The sequence below is a fragment of the Vanacampus margaritifer genome, chromosome 5 (assembly GCF_051991255.1).
Source record: "Vanacampus margaritifer isolate UIUO_Vmar chromosome 5, RoL_Vmar_1.0, whole genome shotgun sequence".
Lineage (NCBI taxonomy): Eukaryota > Metazoa > Chordata > Actinopteri > Syngnathiformes > Syngnathidae > Vanacampus > Vanacampus margaritifer.
The window spans coordinates 18,205,263-18,223,799 of record NC_135436.1 but is presented as its reverse complement, the minus strand read 5'-3'; the positions used below and the strand labels follow the sequence as shown (position 1 = coordinate 18,223,799).

General features: G+C 36.5%; 1 protein-coding gene across 11 annotated transcripts in view; it reads left to right on the top strand.

Annotated features, from left to right (window-relative positions):
* The window catches only part of gramd1bb (GRAM domain containing 1Bb), a 108,252-nt gene that overhangs the window by 25,900 nt on the left and 63,815 nt on the right, over positions 1 to 18,537 (top strand). For 8 of the 11 annotated variants that reach the window (XM_077565648.1, XM_077565654.1, XM_077565653.1 and 5 more), the window contains 2 exons: positions 3,019 to 3,105; positions 6,849 to 6,875. In XM_077565648.1, coding sequence (XP_077421774.1) covers positions 3,019 to 3,105; positions 6,849 to 6,875 — 114 coding nt within the window. Of the gene's footprint in view, positions 1 to 3,018; positions 3,106 to 5,093; positions 5,220 to 6,848; positions 6,876 to 11,915; positions 12,308 to 14,858; positions 14,903 to 18,537 lie in introns of those variants that run through there. The other 3 variants (XM_077565655.1, XM_077565657.1, XM_077565658.1) reach the window with 3 other exon arrangements.

Genomic DNA, 18,537 nt, shown 5'->3' with positions numbered 1-18,537 from the left:
CTGCCCTGCCCAACCAAGCAGACTTTTTACCTATCCCGGTGTGATTATCACTCCCTTTTCTGTAATGCGTTGGCAGGATCCCAGCCGAGAATAAGGTGCTTCAAAGCAGCCTTGCCAGCGGGGAAAACCCCAGGTCAGCGCATTTGCTCAATTTGCGCTGAACACCTTTTGGGGATTTTAATGGCCTCCTCTCATCCTTCTTTTTCTGGTGTATAGGATCACAACCGACAATGAGATGCTTCAAGGCGGCTAATAAACATCTAATATATTTGCAATATGTGACAAAAAAAAGCCAGTGATAATCAATCAAACTCAGAACATTGACTACAACTACAAATGACAAGTGCCCACCACCGTCTAGTTCAATCTTAGAGAGTAACAGATAAGAGAATAACAATAATTCTAAAACTAAATATAATTATGAGATTAGAAATACATCAAATATATTTTCTGGGTGCAAATAAGTCAAAACGTTTTCTAACAGTGTCCAAACTTTTGGACTAGGTTTGCATGATTATGTACTTTCACCTAAACTGGCTGGTCTTTAAGCTGCCCAGTTAATATCCAAACATTACGAGTACTTATAGTTAATGGGATACTTGGCTCTCTTGCTTTACAAGGGTTGCTCTTGTAGAGAGAGTGAGGATTCAGAAATTGACCAATTTTTAAGTATTTAAAAACTACATTAAGGGTTTTGAACCTTAGTGCTGTGGGACCACGTGGGTAGGCATTGGTCAAACGGTAATTGAGTCAAATTATTGGTTATTTTAAATTGTAATGGTATGAAATATGATTGTTCGGCTGTACTTTTATGTCATGCAATCTTTTTTGTAATGAGTAGGCTATACTGTTTTTTTTGTTTGTTTGTTTTTCTGGGACGAGACAGTGAAGTCCTGTAGCGGGATTGGACATCTTGGACTACATTTTCCCTTGACTTTCATTGCCCTAAAATTCATCTACACATTTTTATTTCTATTTTTATACACAAGTTTCATTTAAAAGAATAGTGCTTTGCTTTATCTTATAAAGATTTTGAAATGTATTATAGATCCACTTGTGCAGTAGTGATTCCAAACAAAAAAAAAGCAGATGATTGAGCACTTTGATTAAACATTCATTACTAGTCCATCAACAGGAAGGTCACATTAACCACACAATAGCTAATGTTGTTTAAAAGACTCACTTGACTGACCCAGCCACAGACTCAGGATTAGAAATGACTTACAAGCACCAGTTTTGTATTCAGTAAAAGTTCACTTTGTTAAACAGGCAAGTCTTTAACACCGGGATGCAACTTGTGCCCAAAACTTAAGAGCGTAAGGTACTGGGCAGACATCATCGAGTTCCCTAAAATGCTGGAAGGCTTCACTATATGCGACAACAACCTGGAAGATGTGAAGCGAAACCAGAGCAGGTGACCAGCTGGTGCTTTGTTTGTTTGTATAGCTACATTATTGTCTGAAAATAATTAATAATGAGGTTTGCAGCTGACATTAGACAATGAATGAATGCCTGAATGAGAGGCAGTTGGGCATGGGTTCATGCATGGCAGTGAGCGGACACGTGTGATACTCAAGTGGATCCATTTGTAGTTGATTTAAATTAAAAAAACTATTTGTATTTCATATATTGTAGGTTGATGTGTACTCTTGTTGATTAAGCTGCACATTAATTAAACTAGGAATTGCCGTTTTACTCATTTACCTTGACGGACAGTAGGAAAATTAGCAGTCAATAAATGTATTTATTTATTTATTTTTAATGAATATATTAATTTTAGATTTCTAATGAATGGGAAATGTTCTCTTTGAATGTATGTTACTCCTGTTTTGCTACCATTGCTGTATTGAATCAAATAAGAATGCCAGGAGGAGATCTTCGTGGATATTGCCCAGTTTAACTTAACTGCTTTAAGAACTAATTAGCACGTTCATGAGAAATGTTCTAAATGATCTTAATTTTTGAATGTTGCATGTACCAGCCTGAGCATAATGGTTGCAGTCTAACATTCCAATCAATCACTCAACTATAAAATATTTCAATTGTCTGCAAATGTGTTGTTGGGATTTTTGTGACTGCCCTGAACTTTGACACGTGACAACAGATTTCACTCTTCTATGAAATAAGTTTATTTTTCTTTCAAAATACTTGTGATTGTTACCGTTAACCTGAATCACCATGAATTATTCATCAGTCATTGTAGATATTTTGTACATAGAATTAGAGTAGTGTATGATACAATTATGATTTGTTTAAAGGGTCATAAATAGTCTTATTAGTGTTTCTTTTAATATAGCATAATTAAGCACTTGCACATATTGACACATGCTCATACTAATGTGGAGCATTTCCTACTTCTTATTTTTTGGCTTTAGCCTTTTTATTTATTTATTTTATTTTTTGCAGCACAAGTAGGCTACATACAGTATAGTCTTAGTCATAGATGTCATGTAGCCCCCTCTTGTGTCAATACAGGATATGTGCATGTAAATGGTAAAGAACCTCAAATTTGAACAAGTTGCCAAACTCTGTTAAATAACATCCTATTTTGTATTTAGGGGGAAAAAATTTATATTCAACATTCCTCTATTTTTACTATTACTATTTATGTTGATTTTGTTGGAAAAGCATGTTTGTTTGTTGGTTTGTTTTTTAGTAATTTTGTAACCTATGTCCTTGGTTTTGCAGAGTCCCATTATAGTGCATTAGATGCATCTGCATGTTAGTCAGCGTAAGACATTTGTGGCGTGGTGTTCAGCCGATTCAGCTGTAACAGCAACACATTTAGAGCAGCGTGATGGATAATGCTACACTTTTGCCCCACCGGACCAAAACATGCTGCAATGCAAAATGATCCTATATTCATAACTGGGACAAAGTGTAGTAAATATAATTTTCCGTGTCCTAGATGCTATGCTGTACATTTCTTTTCATTTCCCAGCTGTGTTTCTTGTTTGTAGGTGCAAGTATGTCATGTATGCTTTAAGTGAATAACTGAACTCTCTTGTGTGACTGCAGCAGCCAGCAGAGCAGCCAGCAAAGCAGCCAACAAAGTAGCCATGAAGATGACGCCACTCGTTTCTTGACTCCATTCAGAGAGGAGAGGTGAGCAAAATGTTTGAAATTCTTTTCAGTGTGTTTAGATGGTGCCTTCATTTTTAGTCCTATCCTATGTGGCACATGCACACTTTCATAATGAGAGTAATCCCTAAATGCATACAACTAATACTATCATTAGTAGACATTCTTTCCTACAATGTCCACTAGAGGGCACATCCTTTTCCCAGCCAAAAAATAAAATGTTTTTTCTCTGAATATGTCTTTACAGCTCACCAATTACTCTGCTATGATGTGTTTAACAAAAATCAGTATGTTTTTTTTTTTTAATCAAAAACAATAAGAGCTATTTAAGTATGTAGGCAGTCACTGATGGTGCAGTGCACAGGTGCCAACCTAAGGTCCTTGACAGCCGGAGTCATGCATGTTTTAGAATGTTTCCCTCCTCCAACACACCTCAAATGTTCATCTTATCAGCAAACTATGCAGGAGCCTGACAACAATCCTGATCATTTGAATCAGGCGTGTTGTCCTGCATGTTAAACGTGCCCTTGGGGACTGGAATTTGACCCTGTGGTGGAGTTGGTCACTGGTCCTGTAAGTTAAGAGTGTGTTTGGAAAATATTGTTTTGGTCTAATGAAACCAAGGTTGAAAAAGAACACCATTAAAATTATGAACAGTTCCAAATACCAGTTCCGGCTTCTGATTGATGCAAAAAAGTATGCCAAGAAAAGCCTACTAGAACATCTGAACTTCAAACGGTGGCATGTGTGTGCTGACTCCCATTTAATATGATCTTGATGCGATTCATTCTGAACACAGCCACACCCCAAAATTATAACAGGGTGTGTACACTTGTGCAACAGTATGTCAGTTTCGTGATCCCCTCTCAAAAAATGTAATTTATTTTTCAGTGGAGTTGTACACACAGCAAAAAGTCCAGTGCGGCCAACAAAGTTGATTTTAAGTTGAGTTTATAAAGCGGAACACTCTCCAGAGTTAAATCAACACTTTTAAATTAGTTAAATGTTTAACACTTGTTGATAATCCATTTTAACTCACTAAGCAGAATTAAATTAACACTACAAGAGTAGTAACTCTTCTCAGACACGTCTGTTTTCTCTCTCAGTTGGTGTTAATTTGACTCCTTAAAGGTTTACCCTGACTGCAAGGATATTCTAAGTTAGCGACCACAGTCTCTTCTGTAAGCAAAAATTACTTCATGGGCCCGAACTCCTTTTTGTTTGAATGTCGTTGTTTCCCAATGAAGAGGAGGAAAATTGCGCTGATTTGTCTTTCTCAAACTGGAAAAAGTGCATGTGCAAAAGTGGAGTTAATCTCACACTATGTAGAGTTAATCTAACTGATCATCTGTGTGAAATAACACCTACATTGGGCACCATTTAACATCCAGAAAATGTTAAAATTACACTTTAGCAGTTAAAATTAACTCCCAATAATTTAACTCTGGAATGTTAACGCTCCAATTTTTGGTTTGCAGGTTTTAGGTTACATTAATGGTGGGATTTTTTATTTTTTTTAGTCTATTGTTTTCAAAAGCCTGTGCATTTTTTTTCTACTGTTCCAAGCATATTAGCCTTGGGGAACCATACAGAAAAGTTTTGGTAGATAGATAACATGTCATGCCAGAAATAGTGCTGCAAAATATGAGGTTATTTTGAAATGCTAATTTAGGTTACATTAATGGTGGGATTTTTTTTGTCTATTGTTTTCAAAAGCCTGTGCATTTTTTTTCTACTGTTCCAAGCATATTAGCCTCGGGGAACCATACAGAAAGTTTTGGTAGCTAGATAACATGTCATGCCAGAAATAGTGCATGCTGCAAAATATGAGGTTATTTTGAAATGCTAAAAAAAAAAATGTCTGTGTATCACCAGCCAGCGTAGGCAGTCTTCGGCTTCGTGCACCGCTCACCACACCTCCGTTTATTCTTTCCGTGCTCTTCTCCACACGCTCGTTTCTCGGAGTCTCCCCTCCTACGCTCGAGCACCGTCTCTACTTGCATGAACTCGGAGCAGTACCCATGGGATGCCTGGCTGCTCTCCTCTCTTCTAGCGAGGGGCTTTTGCAGCTGCTTGCAGGGCGAGTGGCGTTCTGTGGCCGGCTTTAGAGGGCACGGAATGTCATGTCTCCTCTGCAGGTAAAACAGCTGCATGTCTCCTTTTGGGGGGGCTGCAATGCTGCCTGTTCCGGACTCTGCCACCGCCATTTCTGTCAGCCTCACTGCACTCTCGTGATTTCTTTACTGCGTTGCTCTGTCTAGCTGCAGTCAGTTTGCTGAATGCTTTATGTGCACATATATTTTCTGGTATAGTAGCAGGAGACTGCCAGCTAATTAGTACTGCCGCTGCCGGCTGTCTCAGCGACGCTGTCCGGTTTGCTGTCATTGTCAGGATCAGGATGGAATGTGCATGTGGACTTTCTCTTTTCTAACGGCACGCATCAGCTTATATAATAACACAATGTGACTTTGCAAAATACATGTAATATGACTCATGGGCGAAGATGACGCAGATTGTCGTCACTGGGACATTATATAGAAAGACGTTTATATAATTATAGAGTGAAGGACGGTATTGCAAATGAACCTAGAGTTGAAACTTCGATATAACTTACAGTAACTTACAAAGTCTATAATTATATAATATTGCAGCATATATGTGCGAAAACACTTCATATTAAACATACATGTGAAAATGGACCATGATGTTACATAACTAAACATGGGCCAATATTAGATTCTGATGGTATGATGACCGTGAACAAAAATATTGCAGTATTGCAGTATTAAAATTACACAAAATGACCTTTTAAAAAAAATTTGTGTAAATGAATTTTTTTCCCCCATAGAACAAATAAAATTAAGACTATTTTGTGCAGATTTTTTTTTTTTACCATGATAAGAAAAAAATAAATCTTCTGTTTTAATTATTCTTAGTAAGTCACAGTGTCCCATCACTGTTGAGCTATTTTTAGAACAGATTCGTGGGCTACTTATGTTGACCTTGGAGCTAACTAGTATTTGCTGGACAATTTTTTATTATTTTTTTTTTTTTAAAGGCAATGCACATTAATCAACAGAGCAAAAAGGTTCCATGTTTGCACAGTGCCTCTTTTGTTTCTCTCCCTCTCTCACCCCTCTCCTTTCTGCTCATTGAGAAAGAGAAAAATAGGTTAATTCGGTGGCCATTAACTTAAAAAAGGCAGCTCGTTTACTCATCTCTGCAAGCAGCCAATCATATTGTGTCTTGCTTAGAAGCCCCCTTAAAAAAAAGGGAAGACGAGTGCCTAGTGATCCGCCCTGAGACTGGGAGGTTGTGGGTTCAATCCCTGGCCGGGTCATACAAAAGACTATAAAAATGGGACCCATTGCCGCCCTGCTTGACACTCTGCATTAAGGGTTGGAGTTGGGAGGTTAGATCACCAAATGATACCCGAGCGCGGCCCCGGCTGCTGCTCACCGCTCTCTCAGGGATGGGTCAAATGTGGAGAACGAATTTCGCCCCACTTCGGTGGGTGTGACAATCAGTGGTACTTTACTTTTTACCTCTGACAGCCAGTCAGATTTTTTTTTTTAATTGTGAGGTTTTGTTGTTGTTGTTAGTTTGAATTATTTTTCTGAGTGGCTTTGGAAGTTTTTAACTCACACAGTATACACTTTCCATCAGATGGTTTGTGATGAAGAAATAGGAGACTCATAGAATGTTCTGAACTCCTTTTTCCATTCCAAACCAATAAAATTGTATTTCTCCTGTTTGTCTGTGCGCAGGTCTGACAGTGCAGCCGACAAAATCAGGTGAGTGCCCATTGTGACCCACAAAAACAGATCATGTTGTTGGCCTTAAACTGCTGCAAAGGGCACAGCGGGGTCGCCTTTGCTGTTGTCACCCCCATTTAACTCCAACCGGCCCTCCCATCCCGCGTGTGACACACATTGATGGCTTTGTGTGTGACAAGCAATGTGTCTAAAAGTGCTTTGCCTGTGGACTCAATGCAGTTGCCAGCCATGGAATGCCATTGTTGGCTTTGATTGCTGGAACAACACAAACAAGGGGGGTTTGTGAGCTGTGGATACAGTGCTGTGGAGATTCTAGTGTGTTAGGCAGCGAACCCGTGTAAGGTCACCCGCTGATATATCCAGAAGTATCCTCGTGATGGGGTTAAAGCTGAAAAGGTAGGTCAAGACGTGATGATCAGATATGATGAACCTTGTGGTTACCCTGACTGGTGTCAAATTAAGCTTTAGTCAAACGTATTGCAATGTTTTGCTGCTCTCTGCTGGTCAATTGTTGCTACTATAGCATATATTTGTGTGACTGTGTACGTGTGAGCATATTTGATGATTAGTTGGGAAGAGGCTTGACATTTTGTATTCCCAGTACGGTACTGTATCTTGGGTCTTGGCCGGTGAATATGTATGAAAGCAGTATTTGTTCAGGTTTGTCTGAACAGAGAATGAAAACAGCTGTTGTTGTATGGATCCTGCATAAAACAAGCACTGAAATACTTGAATTCAGTTTGCATTGATATATCAATACGTTCAGCGAAGAAATGCCACATCAGCATCTCTGTGGCTCCACTGAGATTTCCTCTGCAGACTGAGCAAGCACTTGCATGTAACCTCATCTCCACTATTTTGAAATAATGCCGAAATTATGCAGTTTGCCCAGGTAGGAGAACACCATAATTATCAGAACGTCACAAATATGCTGGTAATATACAAACTGCTAATTATATTTTTTATGTATTGACCTAACAATAGGCACAGTTACATTTCTTCTTTTGTGATTACAGGGACACACACATAGTCTATTTTAATAAACATAATTCTAGAACATTATAGAAGATTACATTATATTTTAAAATATTCCCTTCCTTGTTGCAAAAAAAAAAAAAAGAGCTGATCGACAATATATTTATTAAGTAAATCAAGTTTGGATTTCCCTCTCATTTGTTGTCTGCATTCTTTATGACCTCACTGCATATACTTGAGGTCTAAGTGGTCCGCAAAAAGATTGATTACTTTATTACAGCAACACAAAGTCTAAATAATGCATGTTGAAGTGGCTGATAGAGTACCTGGGAACGTCTAGGTTGCCTTCAGTCAGGTGTACACAGTATACTGTATGCATCTAAAGGGCAATGTTCATAGTAGGCTAGACTCCTCATTATAACTGTCAGGGGTCATTGTGATGCTGTCATATTTGTAGATTTTGGTCAAAAGATTTTTCTCTCTTCTTCGGTCTTTGGATGTAATGTCCTCGTTGCTCTTCCGCTGTCTCGATTGCAGTATTATCGATCTTTGTCTGAGGTTTGAGAGATGTTTGCTTCCGCTGACGGGGGTCAGCATAATCTGATCTTTCGAGTCTGGAGCCTGACAAAAACAAATCCACATCAGGTGAGCTGGCAGTAAGCAAAAAAAAAAAAAAAAAGTCAATGGGGCTGTCACTATTGATTATTTTTAGAATTGATTATTCTAACCATTATAACATTGACTAATTGTATGAATTGATCAAATGTTATTTTACATTAACATTTATTACAAAACCATGTGTTCCCCTTTTACTGTTTACGAAGCAGTTATTCCTGTTTATTTGGTATTGTTTAGTAATAAATAAAAAATAAACAACAATTTAGCATTATCCCACAAGATGGCGTGATATACTATAATCATCAACCTTTTTAAAAGTGATTCAGTCATTGGTTCTAAAGTAAAAGCATACTTTTCCGAAGTAAAAGTTTGCAAATGTCTTATTTTCTTTGAACACAAAATATAATTAGCATGCTTTGATTAAGAATTAAACAAATCAGAAAATAATTAATATTGAGATGCTGAAATCAGAGGATTTGGACATCTTAAAGTCAAACAATGGCTCTAAACGATTACTGAATTATTACCATCAAGGATCGAAATGACTTTTTCAAATGAGTGACTTAATTTAAGGAGCGACTTTGATTTTGAGGAGCAATTATTTGCAGGTTAATCCAAGTGACCTGAAGCAAGGGTTTCATTAAACAATAAAAAATATGACGACTGACAAATATAATGAATGAACAATTTCCTTCTTTATATGTATTTTTTTATTATTAAACTCACATTGTGAAAAGCAGCAAACAAAAGATATGATAGACTGTAATATTTAATTTAAAAAATATTTATTGTGTAGATCTCTAAAGTCTAAATCTAAACTCAAAACTGTAATGTAAAAAAAAAAAAAAACCTGCCATTGGTGATTCCTCGGGCAGCACGGTGGCTGACTGGTTAGCACGTCCGCCTCCCAGTGCAGAGGACGTGAGATCGAGTCCGGGCTTCGGCCTTCCTGGGTGGAGTTTGCATGTTCTCCCCGTGCTTGCGTGGGTTTTCACCGGGTACTCCGGTTTCCTCCCACATTCCAAAAACATGCATGGCAGGTTAATTGAACACTCCAAATTGTCCCTAGGTGTGAATGTGAGTGTGGTTGTTCGTCTCTGTGTGCCCTGCGATTGGCTGGCAACCAGTTCAGGGTGTACCCCGCCTACTGCCCGAAGCCAGCTGGGATAGGCTCCAGCACCCCCGCGACCCTAGTGAGGAAAAGCGGCCAAGAAAATGGATGGATGGATGGATGGTGATTCCTCCCGGTGGACGCATGCCGCAGCATGACATAATTCATTCATATATATATATATATATGTGTATATATATATGTATATATATGTGTATATATATATATATATATATATATATATATATATATATATATATATATATGTGTATATATATATATATATATATATATGTATATATATATATATATAATTTTTTGGTGTTCAAAATCGGCTTTAATGCTGTTCCAGCCAGATTTCTTTGAAAAGTATACTCAATCATCCAGAACATAATAACGGTGATTTCCGATCACGTCTGCCTTAGGTGATCGTGACTGACTAAGGAGCGACTCTGCTGCGTGTGCAGCCACACAAGTAGCCAAACGGAAGTTAATTGTTAGCGAGCTAACTATCTTGGCGCCCACGTGTAGGTGACAAATGAACTTTGCAGCACACTAACTTAAAGTTGCTCTATGTAACAATTTGCACAAACTATCTTTACAATAACCTTATTATTTGACCATTGATGACTGAAAAATCTTATAAGTAGATTAACTAATAGTAGGTTAACACCTTAGCTAGTCACAATGGCTACTCCTGCAAGCCTCTGGCCAATAGTTTTCAGACGGGATTTGGCTTCGAATTTCCCGACCTCTGTCTGCGGATGTGACATCATGTGTGTATTTCATTTTTCTGCCACTGGTGATAGCAGTGATTCGAAGTTGAATTTTCTGCATCCAGCAGCTTTAACGTGTGTGTGTGTGTGTGCGTGCGTGTGTGGGTGTGTATATGGCGTAGCAATGTGTAACTGTGCTCGTCCCTGCTACTGCCTACAGCTCACTATTACTAGCTGTAAGTGACAGTGAGCTAATCATTGTCAGTATAAACTTTTCTTGTTATTATCAGTACAATTTTGTTGATAGTGTACGGAAACGTATTGCATTCACTTGGGGAAAAAAAGTCCTGTTTTTTTGACAAATTTTTGGAGGGAGCTTTATTTATTTTTATTTTTTAATGTTAAAAAATATTTTCCTCTGTTTTTCTGAATATTTTTTAAAATGTTTTTCTGAGTAACTGTTCCCTGTTTTATAAAACAATTATTTTTCTGTTTTTCTGAATATTTTTTTAAAGGGTTTTCCCTCAGAGATTAGAGAACAAACCACAATACAGTACACACATTCATTCCTTTATTGAGAGCCAGTAAGTAAACATGACCATCTTATTGCATATGGAGGTATGCGGGAAAATGTCCGCTTCCGCTATTAGGGAGTCACTTGGAGTAGAAAAACCTCTTTTCCCCTTTCTACCTCTTTTCAGAGGTAGAAAAAAATTAAAATACTCCGAAAAACAAAACACTAGCTCTGTTTTTCTGAATATTTTTTTTTTCTGTTTTTTAAATATTTTTTTCTCTTTATTTTTTTCTCTGTTTTTCTGAGTGATTTTTCCTCCTGTTTTTCTGATTTTTTTTTTCAGCCTGTTTTCCTGAATATTTTTTGGACAGCAAAAAAAATATTCAGTAAAACGAAAAAAATATTCAGAAAAACAGAAAATTTTAATAAAAATACTCAAAAAAAAAAAGCTCCCCCCCAAAAATTGTCAGAAAAACAGGAGTTGTTTTTTTTTTTTTTAAGTGAATGCAATACGCTTCCGTAATAGTGGATCAATGAATATAACATAATTTCCCCCCCTGATATTGGTCCATTAGTTATAATGCATCCCTAATTCCTTCAGCTGTTCGATGTCATTCAGTTGTTCAGATCTACCTAATAAATGTCTGTTAAAAGCAGTTGTTGATGCTAAGAAACATCTGCTGTGTTTTGTTGGAAATGTTTGTCCTCCGCAGTGAGCTCTGTGCGCTCGCTCAGCGGGTCCAGCTGCAGCTGCACACAAGCTCAGCACGATGTTATGACCGTGATGTAAGAACCCGTCTTGGTAAAATTAGGTCACGGGCTTAACCAAGGTAGTTATGTCTGAAAATGATTAATTTGGTGATGCGGTCGCAGCCTAGTTTCATCCGCTTTGCTGCCCATTGATGGGAAGGGGAGCGAGAGTGAGGAAGAGAATCGGGTGGGATGGAGGCAGGAGGGGATGAAAGGAGGTGAAGGACCACCCTTATCTAGCACAGCCATTCTCTGTGAGCCTACCAAAGGGGCCTTCCCACACACACACCATAGCCAGCCAGCCAATCAGAGCACTCGCATCCTTGAGCCATCCTCCCTCGTGTGATTGCTCATCCATGCCTCAGCGACTCACATTTGAACCGATGGGTTTAGAAATGAGGCTGTGCACCGCCTGAGCAACAAACCGGCTACGTATTTCTTTTTTTTTTAACTCTTATGCCCGATGTTTATTTTTGTCTATATTAATGACACATTTAAGACAGCGACAAAAGCTTTTTTAGGATGTGTTTTTGCTGAGACAGAAACCTCCTTGCTGTCTGGACGTTCTCTGGCTTCCGAGCAGTCAGTTTGGAAGAAACAGTTGCATCACTTTTGCATCCGCGAGACTTGTGATGTAATGAGGCTTGCTGGTGTTTTCTGGACAAGTGATAACAAAAGAGCAGAATTGAAGTGATTGAAGAGAGGCCATGAGAGCGAGAAGAGAGGCCAGGATGGTGTCCACCTGTTCACCATGCACAGACAGAAGGTCAGGTTGAATTTATGTTCCCTTGGTGCATCAGTAACCCTCTGGAGTGTTTGTATTGCTGTCAAGAGTAATATTTCCTAAAAATGCCTGATGTTAAATTTCATGGATCTTGACCAGCATGTAATATTCCTCTGAATTAAATGACATGACATAATTAGATCAACCTGATTACCCTTGAGATATTCTTAAAAAAAAAAAAATGCAGTTTCCATTTCCTTAGGAGAAAAGGAAAGTGTTATCTATCATTTCCTGTTGGCATTTGGCTGCTGTACTTTACCCCACCAGGTACTCTGAAATGCATTTGCTAAGATTTACTGTCTATGTAGATGAGCTATGATTTTTTTTTTTTTTCCTGCTTGGATTCATGTAAATTACCTCTGGGCATTAAATCGTCCTCAAAGGTATCTTTGCTATGTATGCAGGATGATCTTTTTACTTTTCGCATTCATCTGGCAAATAGAATACATTAAAATTCTGAAAAAAAAATGGAATACTCATTGTGGCGAATAATATATCGTCACAATATTATGAGTGTCTGTATGTCATTTGTATTGAGACAAAGCCTCTTATGTCACAATCAAGGTTATAATAATTTCTGATTTTTTTTCCATTATTTTTTTTAAGTTTCATTTTGCTTGGAATTTTGTTTTAGTTTAGTTTTGATTAGTTTTATATTAATTTTAGTTTTAGTTCTTTATTTAAATATATGGATTATTTGTTGAGTGCAAATAATTTAAAAAGTCTAAAGTCATATCTAATATTGTAAAGTAAACTCAAATTCTCAGACAACTGACTTTCCTTTTACTGTAGCGATGGATGTACAAAAATACTCAAATAAATACATTTAAAATAACCTTAAAGATCAGGAATGATATTAAATGGCAAAGACGAAAAGGAAGGACATTTTTCTATAATTATACTGTAGTAAGTTTTATTTTGTTTTATAAATGTAAGATGCAGTTTCAGTTTTTTTTAAAGCATTTTCGTTTCATTTTATTTCATCAGCTATTTCTTTTTTAGCAAGTTTGTTAGTTTTTAGTTTTTTGAAAATGTTTTGCTTTATTTTAGTTTTAGTAGTCTTATTATTAGTTTTAGCTTTTTATTTATTTATTTTCTATATGGAATAACCTATTTGTCGAGTGCAAGATTTAAAAAAAAAAAATCGTTATTTTTTTTCTACATTTGTCGATGCAAGATTTTAAAAAAAGTCTTAAAAATATTGTCTAATATTGTAAAGTAAACTATAATTTTCAAACAACTGACTTTTTTCCTACTGTATGTACAAAAATCCCAGAATAAATACCTTTAAAATGAACCCTAAAACCTCACGTATGATGTTAACTGACAAAGATGAAAAGAAAGGACATTTCATAGTTTTGGTTATCTAAACTTGGTCACACAAATCTATACTAGCCTATTGGTCAGTTCACGTGTGAATGTTTTTTTTTTCTCCCTAAATTATTGACCAATCTAAAGTCTATGAACAATCTATTGTATCCTTAACCATTCCTGTTGCATTGCTTATTTTATGTAGTTATATTTCGCTCAAATATAGGCTGCATTGATTTTTATTTGTAACCCAGTTTCAGTTAGCACCGGCATTGTCTTGTTGACATCAATAGTGTTTCATATACGCATTCTGTATTAGTGGACCACAATGACCTGTGCCTGCACTGCTGAGTCATCTCAAAGTCTCTGGTGACTCACTGTATACATTATTTGTCATTTTAGCAGTAAATGCTGATTACGCTGATGTTTAGGCCACATGTTAATGCGTTTTAATTTTGCACACACACACACACACACACTACTATATGGATGATTATCTACAGGGATGAACTTAAATAGACTGTAGCCCGAATCACGTTTTCTTCTGCATTTTTCCGTCTTCTGATGATAAGCATCAAAGTGGCCATTTTTTCCACAACGCGCCTGAACAAAAGGGACACGTTAGTGTCATCCTTCATTACCGATATGACGAATGTACCCTGCAGATTACCCAATGACTTCATCAATAGCTTTCACGTCAAAGAAAAATACCCTTGATAAAGTAACCGCGCACTACCTAAAATCCACTTAAGATGTTGACACATCAATGACTGCGGCATCAAATGTCACGGTCAAGTGTCACTGCAAAAAAACGACATGGAAGGAATAGGTGAAGGAGCAGTTGTGGGCCTGTGATCACAGTGATTCATGATGCATGTGGGCGCCTATTATTGAGTCAGTGACATTGGAGTGAAAGGAGCTGTGCTACTTTGTACTCCACATGCGATTAAACACACACAAATGCATGTCATTGTGTGCGAAGTCTTACTCAGAGATGACGGAGAATCTGCGTCTTGTTCCTCTGGCAACATCACTGAATATGTGGTGTGATTCGAAGTAGGATGTTACAATGGGATTTAGCAGTATTTTCATTTTCGATCCCTTTGTTTACCTGTTCTAATACGATACGGTATACACATCAACACTAGCTTCTCACTCTGTTGACACAAATATGATAATATACCAAGGCCTCTCACTTACTTTTCTGTACCCTCGCTGATAGGCCAAGCAAAAGAAGTGGAAGAAACTGATATGGAAACCTCAAAGGTAGGATATAATGATACTCCACACATTGAGCAAACAAATATGTTGTACTTGAAACATTTACAAGTCTTGTGTTTGCGCAGTTTGATTGTTGTAAAATGGTTTTGACACGATAGACTATGCTGTACTCTGGCCTACCATTAGAGGGAGCTGTACAGTTTAATGTAACATCCAACTAGCTAATTGAATTAGCCCTAGAAGCTAGTCCAGCACTGGATTTTTGATCCTGATAGAGCCGAGGTACTTTGAGAGCGAAGTATTTGTTTCAGGTTGTAATGTATTTGGCGTAGAAATTTTGAGAACCACTGCTATAATTTATTACTATTGCATGTTTACACAACTAGCTCACTTTTTTTTTTTTGTTTTGCATTTCACTTTTTTTTCCTGTTTCTTGATTGTCCAGCATTTTGAAGTAAGCTCATTTTACTTGCAAACATTTTGGTAGCAATGAAAAGGATTTACACTCAACTGAAACAGCTGCTGTAATTTCATGTGAATAACACATTGGGGGGAAAATGAGACTTTGGGATTTACATTCAAGAAAGTGTGCACATTGGTTGCATACATTGTATGGTAAACAATATGGCAGCTTCACCAATTGCAAATATTTTTGACGGCCATGATATAATGTCAACACTGTCTTTTCTTTAGGTTTTGACCAGCAAGGCAAGACAGCTTTATTATAGTTAATTTCATACATACTGTAATTAAAAGTACAACATTTTATAACAGAGTTGATGACATTGAAGACAAGACAAAGTAAGGAATTTAAAAAAAAAAAAGCTCGCTAAAATGACCAAAACAGCACAGTGCAAGAACAAGATTTTGGAAAACATCCTTTTAAAAATGCTTTGAAAGACCTTTATGGGAAAATAGCATAGTTTTCAACCTGGATTTAAAAGCATTTATAATAATGTTTATTCATGCATATCATTCATTCTGAAAATAAAAGCTAGCAGCAAATCGGAGGACCGCATATTATACACAAGTACACAAGTACAGAGAAAAAGTGTGATTTTTAAGTTTTTAAGTGTGATTTTAGGCAGGACATATTATATACGGGTGTGTGTTATACTTGGCAATATACGGTACGAAATATTGCTGTTGTGAAAATGGCAAAATAGCTGAAGAGCTGTTCAATCATAACATAGGCCCAGTAAAGTCCTGTTTACTGTATAGTCTAGTTTTTGCAGAGCAAGCACCAGAATTACTTTTGAACAGTCCATACAAATGAACACATGAACTTTCTTGAGTTTATGTAATTCCCCCCTTTTTTTTCTTCTTTTTTTAAAATAGTGTGAAGGTTTTAAACATTTAATCAATGCTGAAACGCTAGAAAGTGGTGAGGCCTTGTTGCTTTGTCTTGGCAAGTGACGTGGATCATTCACGAGGTTCAAAATAGCTCAAGTGGTGTCCTTGTCGGTGCCTTGTGTGTGATAATGGCATAGCAACCAGATAAAGTCACATTTTGAAGTCAGCGTTTTTGCTTCTTGGTCAGTTAGTATTAAATTCTTGGCAACATTTGAAAGTCCAAATAGGGAGCTGAAAAGAGCAAATGTGGCCTTGAAGCTGCAGACTGGATCAGTGTGCGATACAGTAGGCTATATGTTGCAGACGGGTCCTGATCGCCGAGTGGAAGAGAATATCACAATGAAGTTGATCAATATTTTTCCATCCAGGCCTGCTTCCCATTAGCCTTTGGAATATGATTGATCGTTCTACTTCCATACCACTATTATATATATAATAGGATTACATGTATCGTATAACATGCTGCATGGTGTGGTAAGTAAAAGTTAATATTCTCTTGTTCAATACCGGAAGCAATAGGATTAAAACTATAGGTTGAAGGTTGTGGATCTCAGGTGATCAACAGGCTCATACATTTTGTGTGGCTTTTCTGAACAGTGTTGTGGTGAATTGGAGGAGCTCAAGGTCATGATGTGATGACTCACTGATGTGCTGCATAACAGCTTGAGCCGCAGGTACAAATTGTAAACAGTGGCCATGGCATGGTGTGGCTTTGGTGTAGGCAGCCAGTAAACACACCCACACGAGCTTATACATTGAATATGAGCACTTTCATCTGTTCAAGTGTATTTTTGCACATACTTATATTCAGCTTTTTCTCATTGTGTTACAAAAAAAAAAAAACTGCTTAACTCAACTTATGTATTTTTAGTTGCAGTAGTTAAATGTATTGGTATCAAGAACCACCTTTTTATTTTGAAAAAAAAAAGGTATGCAACAAAGGGATTTTGACTAGAATTAGCATTTCCATCTGAGTTACCTGGCAGGTAAACAAAAACAAGAATTATCATACAAACAAAGTGCTCACATAATGCAAGGCTGAAGACATAAAATAAAAATACTTACTTAAATAAATACTTACAATATAAATGCATCTGAAGTGCTATGAACGTTAGCAAACACATCACAAAACAATCTAATAATAAATAAATAAATCGTTTCTTAGTGGGGAATAATTCTAAAGTTATTTTAACGAAAAGATTATGACTTTCCTAGTACATAGTCGCCTAAACAGGAAATTAAGCTAATATACCATATTTATAGTGGGAATGGTACTGCCATTTTGTTCAGTGTATATGAAATGACTCCTGATTTTATATTCAGCATTATACTTTAAGCCTATAATTCATTAATTAATGTTCTATGCTGTAATTGACTTTGTGCCCCAATAAATAATGCGCTTCAAAAAAAAAAAAAACATAAATAACAACGTTCCACTAGGTGGCTGCATTTAATAATAATAATAATAATAATAATAATAATAATAATAATAATAATAATAATAATAATAATAATAATAATAATAATAATAATAAAATATCAGATTTACCAGTATGTAGCCCTTTTCGGGACACTCAAAGACACTTCATAATGGCTACATTATTGTACATAACTGTAGCACAACACAGAAAAACATTAATAATTTAATATTTGTTATAGTCTACATATTATTATGTTTAAGATAGTACAGGTATGCGTTATATAATATTAAGTGAGTGTTTGATAAAAAAAATTTAACCTATCAATCCATTTTCTGTTCAGGGTGACAAATTGACACATTTCTGTCTAGTGCCAAACACATTTTTGTGGACGCACATCATCAAAACAAGAAGACAGTTTTGGTATGATAAAATGCTTTCATGCAGATTCCGTGAGCTTGCTACAGTTGACCATTTGTTAATCCATGTTTTTATACCAACATTTGAAGGCTTCATTGGGTTCAACTGATAAGTGAGAAATTAACCATGCATTACATTCACTCCCTAAAACAATTTTTTTACTGTTCAGGAATGCAATCTTAATAATAATGTGCTAAAATAGAAAGTAGTAGGCAACAATAACCAATGAGGTTAATAAAGGGTAGCTGTGGCTTGTGGCAAAAACTTTTCACTGTTTGGTGATCTATTTAATCTGCTTTTATTTATCACTGTATGTAATAATAATAATAATAATAATAATAATAATAATAATAATAATAATAATAATAATAATAATAATAATAATAATAAAATAATATGGCAGTTTAGTTTTTAGTTATTTAATTGCGGAGACAAACCTACTTAAAGAGATGCATTGTCACTTTCCAGTCAACAGGTATTTAATCTCAA